This window comes from Oncorhynchus mykiss, chromosome 21 (genome assembly GCF_057628025.1).
Source record: "Oncorhynchus mykiss isolate SJ-2025 chromosome 21, ASM5762802v1, whole genome shotgun sequence".
In the NCBI taxonomy this organism is placed as follows: Eukaryota; Metazoa; Chordata; class Actinopteri; order Salmoniformes; family Salmonidae; genus Oncorhynchus; species Oncorhynchus mykiss.
Window position 1 is genome coordinate 7,380,001 of NC_143042.1, and position 12,145 is coordinate 7,392,145.

Sequence of the window (12,145 nt, forward strand, 5' to 3'; positions counted from 1 at the left end):
TTGCTTACACAAATCACTAATTCCCATGCATTTATTCTGACTGATCTCTTTTATTTAAGCTGATTTAATTTCCTCTGACTAAGCTAGCCCGTCCATTAATGGCTGGATGTTCTGCTCCGAGGGTTTGTGTCCCTGTGCTGGGGGAGCGGTGATAGCAGTGTAGCCGAGGCTAGATGGGCCCTCTCCCTGCAGTCCTTGCACCCATGCATGGATAATACCTGGGTGAAACTGACCCTGAAGTAGACATAGTGAAAGTTGTGGAAGTTGTTCCCCATAGTTCGGAGTCATTTCTGGGTTCACCTCCCCACGACCGCAGGGGCGGGGCAGGGAAAGTGGAAGTGGCGTCTGATGTGAATTCAAACTGGGGTTACAGATTCCTGTAGAAGTAACATATATCTCTCTCTCTCTCTCTCTCTCTCTCTCTCTCTGTCTCTCCCTCTTTCTCTATATCTCTCTGCCTTTCTCTACCCTTCTCCTTCCCTCTCTCTTAATCTCTTTCTCTCTTTCTCTCTCTCTCTGTCTCTCTCTCTCTCTCTCTCTTTCTCTCTCTCTCTCTCCCTCTTTCTCTATATCTCTCTCCCTTTCTCTACCCTCCTCCTTCCCTCTCTCTTAACCTCTCTATCTCTGTCTCTCTCTCTCTGTCTGCCTCCCTCCCTCCATCTCTTTTCCTTCCCCCCTCTCTCCCTCTCTCTCTCTCTCCCTCTCCCTCTTTCTCCTCCCTCCTTGTCTTTCTTTCCTGCAGTTGTGTGGTGGATGAGATGGATTTCTCAGGGATGGAGCTGGACGAGGCTCTGAGGAAGTTCCAGGCTCACATCAGAGTCCAGGGAGAGGCCCAGAAGGTGGAGAGACTGATCGAGGCCTTCAGGTGAGCTCCATTATTCAGTCAGTCCATCAGTTAGTCAATCAATCAGTTAGTCAGTCAATCAATGAATCAATGAATCATCTGTGTGTGTGTGTGTGTGTGTGTGTGTGTGTTTGTGTGTGTGTGTGTGTGTGTGTGTGATATGTGTGTGTGTGTGTGTGATATATTGCTAATGTGTATGTTAATAAACTCAACTATAAACTCATCCTGGACGGGTGTTGGTTTAAGGATGACACTTAAAAACAATTCACGTCCAGTAGGATGTCAGGCAGTTGTGATTAGATGAGGTCACTACTGGGACAAACAGAGAGACCTTTGTCTCAGGTATAGAAGGCCTAAAAGGCTGCAACGTTCAAGAGAGTTAAGCTCAACATCAGGCGAGGCACAGCCCTGTAGTGTCTTTGCCCTGTTGTTGTCCATGGGTGGGCAGGACATTGCCAATAGCACTAAGGTCCATGTGTGTCTGAGCCTAAAACACAGCGCTAGGAGTTTTTTTCAGTTCACGTCTCACTTCACCAGTCAACCTAAATCCCATCCAAACTTTCCAGTTTCTACCTAGCCTGTTTATCCAGCCTGAGTGCTACACACAGCAGTGTTTCACTGATTCAGACTGGTTAAATCGGGCTAGTTTAAACCCTCTCTCCATTTAGATGGTTGACCCAGCCTTCCGCTTGGCTAGGTGCTCTGAAACAACAGGCAATCTCAACAGACAGGATAAGTGCAACTTCCTGGTTTACGAGTCTTAACGGGTATCCCATTTATGCCACAGCTGCGTTGCTCTGCGCTAACCGGTGTCCCTGAATACCCACTCCATTTACGATATGGCCAGCTGTCACAGTTGTCAAGGTGCGTTGCCAACGAGAGTGTTGTTGTCGTTGTGAGCGCGCATGGAGACTGACGGATGGCATTTGTTTTGGGTACGATTGGCGCAGAGTGCGTGCTGCTCAGAGAGGGGCGAAATAAAGAGCGAGGGAGGAAAGGAAGGAGGAGAGGTTTATAAATATCCACTGTTGCATAAGCACTTCTCTCTGGTCTCCGCCTGCCTCCCCTGCTCCTCCAAACAGAGATGGAGAGAGGGAGGAATAGAAAAACAGAGAGGGGGAGAAAAGGATAGAGAACGAGAGACAAGAGTCTGAGACAGAGAGAAAGATGACGGGAGGGAGGGAGACAGACTTCAAAGAGAGTGAGGGGATAGCGAGAGGCTTAAAGAATGAACGAGAGAGACGGATAGAGAACGAGGTAAAGGATGACTGTAAACACAGAAGGAAAGGCAGGTGGCAGGGAAATGAGAGCGAGAGGGAGGAAAGGGAGGGAGAGAATGTGTGAAGAAACACAGTCAGGAGAAAATAAACACCTGGCAGCTTCTGTAGCTTGGCGTGTGTCAGCTAATAATCAACCCAACACTCTGGCAGTTTCTGAGGTGAGAGAGAGAGAGAGACACACACACACTCACACATTAGATTCCCTTCACTAAAATAGAGTAAGGGGAGGGAATATAGGGTTTCTCTTTCTAGGGCTATCTGCTATTTCACTCTTTCTGGTAGAATAGTAAAGAGAAATGTATAGAACTGAGACTTTATTATTAAGAAGAAAAAGCTATTTGTTGGCTGCAAAACCTTCCTTAAAGTCTAAGCCCAGTCTCGATGGTACAACTGCAAACCATAGAGTATGTGGCTTAAGATAAGGTATTTTTCAGGTAAAAAGTCTAGTCTCCATTAGATGATGCAGAATCAGTGGGGATGAACCCCCAAACTGAGGACATGTCTGTGTCCCAAATGGCAACTCTATTCCCTACATAGCTAGTCCACTACCTGTGTGTATTCCTAGCCCACTGAGACGTAGATTCCAATCATGCAGCTCAGTGGTCACATGACTCCGGAGGAAGGCCGGGCCAGCCTACCTGGAAACCATAACCAGAATTAATATGGAATTACACTTTACGCTCCAGTAGAGGCCCTATGGGGTGTCACACACACACACCCGTTGAAATAATAGATTGATTCATTAACAAAGGAAGCTCCCCTGTGGAATTTCACGCAATGCTACAGTAAATATATGTATTCCATAAAAGATTTGAATTGGTTGCCAATGCAGAGGAGAGCATAGCGTGACAATATGGATAGTGTCCTGAATAGCACCCTGTTCCCTATTTAATAGCACCCTGTTCCCTATTTAGTGCACTAATTTTGACCAGGGCCCTCAAAGTAGGGCCCCTATGTTAGGAATAGTGTTCCATTTGGTATGCACGGTATGATGAATACAGTACACCATTATCACTGAGAGAGTATGTATGCATTGTGACACACTGTAGCTAGCAGTGCAGTCACCCCACTGGGCACAGACCTCAGTTCAACGTCTAGTTTTGATTTACATTTGATTGAGTTGTCAACTAAAGTGAATTAGACAGGAAATCAACAAAACATGTCATCCTGTCATTGGATTTAGGTTCAAAGTTTGATGAAAAAAAGACAAGGACTTTTTGCAAATACAATCAGTTTTGTTGATTCAACGTCATCTCACATCAAATTTTCTTCTGGTTGAAATGATGTGGAAACAACATTGATTCAACCAGTTTATGCCCATAATGTCATGTAAATGGTAGTGTCTGGAGAGCTCTGGTTTTCACTGTAGAGGATTCTAAATCAACCTCTTTACTCTATGGACATAGGCTGCTATCTGTTCAAACATGGACAAGCACTTATGTTTCATCCTCTCACAACGCCCCCAAGCAGATAGACTGGCTGTCCTAGCGTAGACACACACACACACACACACACACACACACACACACTTAGTCATCAGATACACACTCAGTCACACACACAATCACACACACACTCAGGTGTCTCTGCCAGTTAGATTGACGAGGGTTGTTTGGTGCGTGGAGCTGCTAGGCCAGCTGTATTTCGCTCTCCTGCCGTGCCTCCTCTCAGATCTCAGGGTGTTCTCTGGGACCTCCATCAGCCCTTTGTCATCTTTACTGCAGAGGTGCCCAGGCAGGGATATTTCTGCTGTCTAACCCACGGTGCACAGCGTAAATACACTACTGTACTAGTTATGTAGCACTTTGTGACAACTGCTGATGTAAAACGGGCCTTTTAAAATACATTTTATTAATTGATTTGATTACTGTCGTTCTGTGTCTTTCTGTCTGATGGTTGGCCAGGTTCTTTGTGGTGGCTAGGGAGTAGGGACTTCATCTTATCTGTATATTCTAGGGAGTAGGGACTTCATCTTATCTGTATATTCTAGGGAGTATGGACTTCATCTTATCTGTATATTCTAGAGAGTAGGGACTTCATCTTATCTGTATATTCTAGGGAGTAGGGACTTCATCTTATCTGTATATTCTAGAGAGTAGGGACTTCATCTTATCTGTATATTCTAGGGAGTAGGGACTTCATCTTATCTGTATATTCTAGGGAGTAGGGACTTCATCTTATCTGTATATTCTAGGGAGTAGGGACTTCATCTTATCTGTATATTCTAGGGAGTAGGGACTTCATCTTATCTGTATATTCTAGGGAGTAGGGACTTCATCTTATCTGTATATTCTAGAGAGTAGGGACTTCATCTTATCTGTATATTCTAGGGAGTAGGGACTTCATCTTATCTGTATATTCTAGAGAGTAGGGACTTCATCTTATCTGTATATTCTAGGGAGTAGGGACTTCATCTTATCTGTATATTCTAGAGAGTAGGGACTTCATCTTATCTGTATATTCTAGGGAGTAGGGACTTCATCTTATCTGTATATTCTAGGGAGTAGGGACTTCATCTTATCTGTATATTCTAGGGAGTAGGGACTTCATCTTATCTGTATATTCTAGGGAGTAGGGACTTCATCTTATCTGTATATTCTAGGGAGTATGGACTTCATCTTATCTGTATATTCTAGGGAGTAGGGACTTCATCTTATCTGTATATTCTAGGGAGTAGGGACTTCATCTTATCTGTATATTCTAGAGAGTAGGGACTTCATCTTATCTGTATATTCTAGGGAGTAGGGACTTCATCTTATCTGTATATTCTAGAGAGTAGGGACTTCATCTTATCTGTATATTCTAGGGAGTAGGGACTTCATCTTATCTGTATATTCTAGAGAGTAGGGACTTCATCTTATCTGTATATTCTAGGGAGTAGGGACTTCATCTTATCTGTATATTCTAGAGAGTAGGGACTTCATCTTATCTGTATTTTCTAGGGAGTAGGGACTTCATCTTATCTGTATTTTCTAGGGAGTAGGGACTTAATCTTATCTCATGGGTTTTACAAATACTAACCCCCTCTCTCCCTCCTGTCCCCCTGTCCCGTCTCCTGTCCCCCTGCCCCCCACCCTCTCCAGTCAGCGGTACTGCATGTGTAACCCGGACGTGGTGCAGCAGTTCCACAACCCCGACACCATCTTCATCCTGGCCTTCGCTATCATCCTCCTCAACACAGACATGTACTCACCCAACATCAAGCCTGACCGCAAGATGATGCTGGAGGACTTCATACGCAACCTCCGAGGTGAGGCATTATTTTAGTAGAGTGTGTTGGAGCCGTAGATGAGAAGGAGGGGGAGGATAGGAGTAGGGAAGGGGAATTGGGTAAGTAATAGTTATTTACTACTTACTTTATACTAGTTAGTTATTACTAGTTAGTTACTAGTTAGTTAGTTACCAGCTAGTTTTTTACTAGTTATTTAGTTACTAGTTCATTTGTTCATTTGTTACTCGTTAGTTAGTTACTACTAACACCCTATAACACCCTAAGTGCATATAGCGTCTACATAGTGTAGCCTTTCACAGAGGCCACTAAACCTTGACTCTACAGTGACAGGATATTCAACCTATCATGTCGCCGCAAAGATCTGTCTGCGTTTCAAATATCCGTGTAACAAGAGAAGACGGCTAAAGTCCCAATCCATGTTCCCTAACAGTTAGCTTACTGTAATTCAAACCCCTGTGTCCCAAATGGCACCCTGTTCTCTACATAATGCATTACCTTTGACCAGGGCCCATGGCACCCTATTCCCTAACCAGGGCCCATGGCACCCTATTCCCTAACCAGGGCCCAAGGCACCCTATTCCCTAACCAGGGCCCATGGCACCCTATTCCCTATGGGTCCTGGTCAAAAGTAGTGCACTATATAAGGAATAGGGTGCCATTTGTGATGCAGGCCTTGTGTCGTTGGTAATATAGAGCTGCATCATAGTTTTCCTCTGCCAGGGAAGGATCCATCAGGACTGTGGGATCAATATGGTACAACTTTAATGGATTCATCTGGACGGCGCCTCACAATTAAATGAAGTTGGAAAATCAATTGCCACGATGCTTGGCTTTCTTCCTCTGTTTGTGTCCCCTCTCTCTCTCTCTCTCTCTCTCTCTCTCTCTCTCTTTCTCTCTCTCCCCTCAAATTCTCTTGCTCTCTCTCTTCCTCTCTCTCATTCTCTCGCTCTCTCATTCTCTGACTGTCTCTTTCTCGTTCCCTTTCTCTCTCTTTCTATCTTTCAACCCTCTCTCTCTTACTGTATCTTTCCCAATCTCCCCCTGTCTCCCTCCCTCCTCCTTCCCCCTCTCTCACTCTATATTTTAAGCTAATTGAGTAGTTGGAAGAACACAGTTAAGAGATTGAATCGGATGTTAATTAATGAATAACAGAGGAGAGCTCACTTACTCAATTACACTGGACCAGAAATGTCAAAAACATTCTGCAATGTCTAACCTGATATGTAGACACTGAATATAATTAGTATAATGACTTGTATTGTATCCTAGAAACCATTCCATATATATATATATAAATGTCTTACTTTTGATGTATCAAAATATGACAGTGTTCACATAATTAGTATAACATTAGTATAACTCTTGATGTATTTAGTAGTACCGCTGTTGCACATATAATTAGTTTAATGACTTACATTGTATTCTAGAAACGTCTCCATATACAGTATACATGTCTTACTGTTAATCTATCTAATTGTACTATAGTGAAGTCTCTTTAGAGTACGGACCAAAGGCCCTAGCACATGGTCCATGCTGGTCCTGGATCAAAGAGCCTAGCACAGGCGTGGTCCATGCTGGTTCTGGATCAAAGGGCCTAGCACAGGGGTGGTCCATGCTGGTTCTGATTCAAAGAGCCTAGCACAGGGGTGGTCCATGCTGGTTCTGATTCAAAGAGCCTAGCACAGGGGTGGTCCATGCTGGTTCTGGATCAAAGAGCCTAGCACAGGGGTGGTCCATGCTGGTCCTGGATCAAAGAGCCTAGCACAGGGGTGGTCCATGCTGGTTCTGGATCAAAGAGCCTAGCACAGGGGTGGTCCATGCTGGTTCTGGATCAAAGAGCCTAGCACAGGCGTGGTCCATGCTGGTTCTGGATCAAAGGGCCTAGCACAGGGGTGGTCCATGCTGGTTCTGATTCAAAGAGCCTAGCACAGGGGTGGTCCATGCTGGTTCTGATTCAAAGAGCCTAGCACAGGGGTGGTCCATGCTGGTTCTGGATCAAAGAGCCTAGCACAGGGGTGGTCCATGCTGGTCCTGGATCAAAGAGCCTAGCACAGGCGTGGTCCATGCTGGTTCTGGATCAAAGATCGTAGCACAGAGTGGTCCATGCTGGTTCTGAATCAAAGAGCCTAGCACAGGGGTGGTCCATGCTGGTCCTGGATCAAAGAGCCTAGCACAGGCGTGGTCCATGCTGGTTCTGGATCAAAGATCATAGCACAGGCGTGGTCCATGCTGGTTCTGGATCAAAGGGCCTAGCTAGAGGTGGGCCATGCTGGTCCTGGATCAGAGAGACTAGCTAGAGGTGGCCATGCTGGTCCTGGATCAGAGAGCCTAGCTTGGGGTGGGCCATGCTGGTTCTGGATCAGAGAGCCTAGCTAGGGGTGGTCCATGCTGGTCCTGGATCAGAGAGCCTAGCTAGGGGTGGGCCATGCTGGTCCTGGATCAGAAAGCCTAGCTAGGGGTGGGCCATGCTGGTCCTGGATCAGAGAGCCTAGCCAGGGGTGGTCCATGCTGGTCCTGGATCAGAGAGCCTAGCTAGGGGTGGTCCATGCTGGTCCTGGATCAGAGAGCCTAGCTAGGGGTGGTCCATGCTGGTCCTGGATCAGAGAGCCTAGCTAGGGGTGGTCCATGCTGGTCCTGGATCAGAGAGCCTAGCTAGGGGTGGTCCATGCTGGTCCTGGATCAGAGAGCCTAGCTAGGGGTGGTCCATGCTGGTCCTGGATCAGAGAGCCTAGCTAGGGGTGGTCCATGCTGGTCCCGGATGGCTGTAGTATGTGGTTGTTGCAGAGTCAGATGTACTACCTGAATTTGTTCAGGGAGAGATGGAGAGAATACATCAAATATGATAAATCAGGTGAAAGCACAGTAAGCAGAACTCTCTCTCTCTCTCTCTCTCTCTCTCTCTCTCTCTCTCTCTCTCACACCCCCCCCCCCCCACCCCCACACACACACACACCCTGTTCCTCTTCCTCCCACTGTGCTGACTCCATAATGTGGAGTGATGCCTCAGCATATCCAAGAGTGCATCTGTGTCATTGCCCTGACGAGTGTCTCCATTTGCCGAAATGATTCCCGACCTAGCAGCCTCATTGGCTCCTCAGTGAACCACCCTGGCTATAATGGGGTATATCTAGAGGGAAGCCTCATGGCCAAATGATACAGCATGTTCCCCCCAGTCCCCAGTTGATATGTTCCCCCCAGTCCCCAGTTGATATGTTCCCCCCAGTCCCCAGTTGATATGTTCCCCCCAGTCCCCAGTTGATATGTTACCCCCCAGTCCCCAGTTGATATGTTCCCCCCAGTCCCCAGTTGATATGTTCCCCCCAGTCCCCAGTTGATATGTTCCCCCCAGTCCCCAGTTGATATGTTCCCCCCAGTCCCCAGTTGATATGTTACCCCCCAGTCCCCAGTTGATATGTTCCCCCCCAGTCCCCAGTTGATATGTTCCCCCCAGTCCCCAGTTGATATGTTCCCCCCCAGTCCCCAGTTCATATGTTCCCCCCTAGTCCCCAGGTGATATGTCCCCCCCCAGTCCCCAGTTGATATGTTCCCCCCAGTCTCCAGTTGATATGCCCCCCCCCCAGTCCCCAGTTGATATGTTCCCCCACAGTCCCCTGTTGATATGTTCCCCCCCAGTCCCCAGTTGATATGTCCCCCCCCCCAGTCCCCAGTTGATATGTTTCCCCCCAGTCCCCAGTTGATATGTTCCCCCCCCAGTCTCCAGTTGATATGTCCCCCCCCCAGTCCCCAGTTCATATGTTCCCCCCCAGTCCCCAGTTCATATGTTCCCCCCCAGTCCCCAGTTGATATGTTCCCCCCAGTCCCCAGTTGATATGTTCCCCCCAGTCCCCAGTTGATATGTTCCCCCCAGTCTCCAGTTGATATGTCCCCCCCCCCCAGTCCCCAGTTGATATGTTTCCCCCCAGTCCCCAGTTGATATGTTCCCCCCCAGTCTCCAGTTGATATGTCCCCCCCCAGTCCCCAGTTCATATGTTCCCCCCCAGTCCCCAGTTCATATGTTCCCCCCCAGTCCCCAGTTGATATGTTCCCCCTAGTCCCCAGTTGATATGTTCCCCCCAGTCCCCAGTTGATATGTTCCCCCCAGTCCCCAGTTGATATGTTCCCCCCAGTCTCCAGTTGATATGTCCCCCCCCAGTTCATATGTTCCCCCCCAGTCCCCAGTTGATCTGTTCCCCCCAGTCCCCAGTTGATATGTTCCCCCCAGTCCCCAGTTCATATGTCCCCCCCAGTCCCCAGTTGATATGTCCCCCCCCAGTCCCCAGTTGATATGTTCCCCCCAGTCTCCAGTTGATATGTTCCCCCCAGTCCCCAGTTGATATGTCCCCCCCCCAGTCCCCAGTTGATATGTCCCCCCCCCAGTCCCCAGTTGATATGTTCCCCCCAGTCTCCAGTTGATATGCCCCCCCCCCCCCCCCCAGTTGATATGTTCCCCCCAGTCCCCAGTTGATATGTTCCCCCCAGTCTCCAGTTGATATGTCCCCCCCCAGTCCCCAGTTGATATGTTCCCCCCAGTCCCCAGTTGATATGTTCCCCCCCAGTCCCCAGTTGATATGTTCCCCCCAGTCTCCAGTTGATATGTCCCCCCCCAGTCTCCAGTTGATATGTCCCCACCAGTCTCCAGTTGATATGTTCCCCCCCCAGTCCCCAGTTGATATGTTCCCCCCCAGTCCCCAGTTGATATGCCCCCCCCCCAGTCCCCAGTTGATATGTTCCCCCCAGTCCCCAGTTGATATGTTCCCCCCAGTCTCCAGTTGATATGTCCCCCCCAGTCCCCAGTTGATATGTTCCCCCAGTCCCCAGTTGATATGTTCCCCCCAGTCCCCAGTTGATATGTTCCCCCCCAGTCCCCAGTTGATATGTTCCCCCCAGTCCCCAGTTGATATGTTCCCCCCAGTCCCCAGTTGATATGTCCCCCCCCAGTCCCCAGTTGATATGTTCCCCCCCAGTTCATATGTTCCCCCCCAGTCCCCAGTGCATATGTTCCCCCCAGTCCCCAGTTGATATGTTCCCCCCAGTCTCCAGTTGATATGTCCCCCCCCAGTCCCCAGTTGATATGTTCCCCCCAGTCCCCAGTTGATATGTTCCCCCCAGTCCCCAGTTGATATGTTCCCCCCCAGTCCCCAGTTGATATGTTCCCCCCAGTCCCCAGTTGATATGTTCCCCCCAGTCCCCAGTTGATATGTCCCCCCCCAGTCCCCAGTTGATATGTTCCCCCCCAGTTCATATGTTCCCCCCCAGTCCCCAGTGCATATGTTCCCCCCAGTCCCCAGTTGATATGCCCCCCCCCAGTCCCCAGTTCATATGTTCCCCCCCAGTCCCCAGTTCATATGTTCCCCCCCAGTCCCCAGTTCATATGTTCCCCCCCAGTCCCCAGTTCATATGTTCCCCCCAGTCCCCAGTTCATATGTTCCCCCCCAGTCCCCAGTTCATATGTTCCCCCCCAGTCCCCAGTTCATATGTTCCCCCCAGTCCCCAGTTCATATGTTCCCCCCAGTCCCCAGTTCATATGTTCCCCCCCAGTCCCCAGTTGATATGTTCCCCCCCAGTCTCCAGTTGATATGTTCCCCCCAGTCCCCAGTTGATATGTTCCCCCCAGTCCACAGTTGATATGTCCCCCCCCCAGTCCCCAGTTGATATGTCCCCCCCCAGTCCCCAGTTGATATGTTCCCCCCAATCTCCAGTTGATATGCCCCCCCCCCCAGTTGATATGTTCCCCCCAGTCCCCAGTTGATATGTTCCCCCCCAGTCCCCAGTTGATATGTTCCCCCCAGTCTCCAGTTGATATGTCCCCCCCCAGTCTCGAGTTGATATGTCCCCCCCAGTCTCCAGTTGATATGTTCCCCCCCCCCAGTCCCCAGTTGATATGTTCCCCCCCAGTCCCCAGTTGATATGTCCCCCCCCCCAGTCCCCAGTTGATATGTTCCCCCCAGTCCCCAGTTGATATGTTCCCCCCAGTCTCCAGTTGATATGTCCCCCCCAGTCCCCAGTTGATATGTTCCCCCCAGTCCCCAGTTGATATGTCCCCCCCCAGTCCCCAGTTGATATGTTCCCCCCCAGTTCATATGTTCCCCCGCAGTCCCCAGTGCATATGTTCCCCCCAGTCCCCAGTTGATATGCCCCCCCCAGTCCCCAGTTCATATGTTCCCCCCCAGTCCCCAGTTCATATGTTCCCCCCCAGTCCCCAGTTCATATGTTCCCCCCCAGTCCCCAGTTCATATGTTCCCCCCAGTCCCCAGTTGATATGTTCCCCCCAGTCCCCAGTTGATATGTTCCCCCCAGTCCCCAGTTGATATGTTCCCCCAAGTCCCTAGTTGATATGTTCCCCCCCCAGTCCCCAGTTGATATGTTCCCCCCAGTCCCCAGTTGATATGTTCCCCCCAGTCTCCAGTTGATATGCCCCCCCCCCCCCAGTTGATATGTTCCCCCCAGTCCCCAGTTGATATTTTCCCCCCAGTCCCCAGTTGATATGTTCCCCCCAGTCCCCAGTTGATATGTTCCCCCAAGTCCCTAGTTGATATGTTCCCCCCCCCAGTCCCCAGTTGATATGTTCCCCCCAGTCCCCAGTTGATATGTTCCCTCCCAGTCCCCAGTTGATATGTTCCCCCCCAGTCCCCAGTTGATATGCCCCCCCCCCTAGTCCCCAGTTGATATGTCCCCCCCAGTCCCCAGTTGATATGTTCCCCCCCAGTCCCCAGTTGATATGCCCCCCCCCCCTAGTCCCCAGTTGATATGTCCCCCCCAGTCCCCAGTTGATATGTTCCCCCCCAGTCC

The 12,145-nt window shown here is 49.5% G+C and overlaps 1 protein-coding gene across 1 annotated transcript in view; it reads left to right on the forward strand.

The window, feature by feature from the left end:
* Positions 1–12,145, forward strand: part of LOC110499847 (IQ motif and SEC7 domain-containing protein 3) — a 193,046-nt gene that overhangs the window by 132,105 nt on the left and 48,796 nt on the right. Inside the window, exons 6-7 of the mRNA XM_090215016.1 lie at positions 743–865; positions 5,208–5,374. Coding sequence (XP_090071142.1) covers positions 743–865; positions 5,208–5,374 — 290 coding nt within the window. The remainder of the gene's footprint in view (positions 1–742; positions 866–5,207; positions 5,375–12,145) is intronic.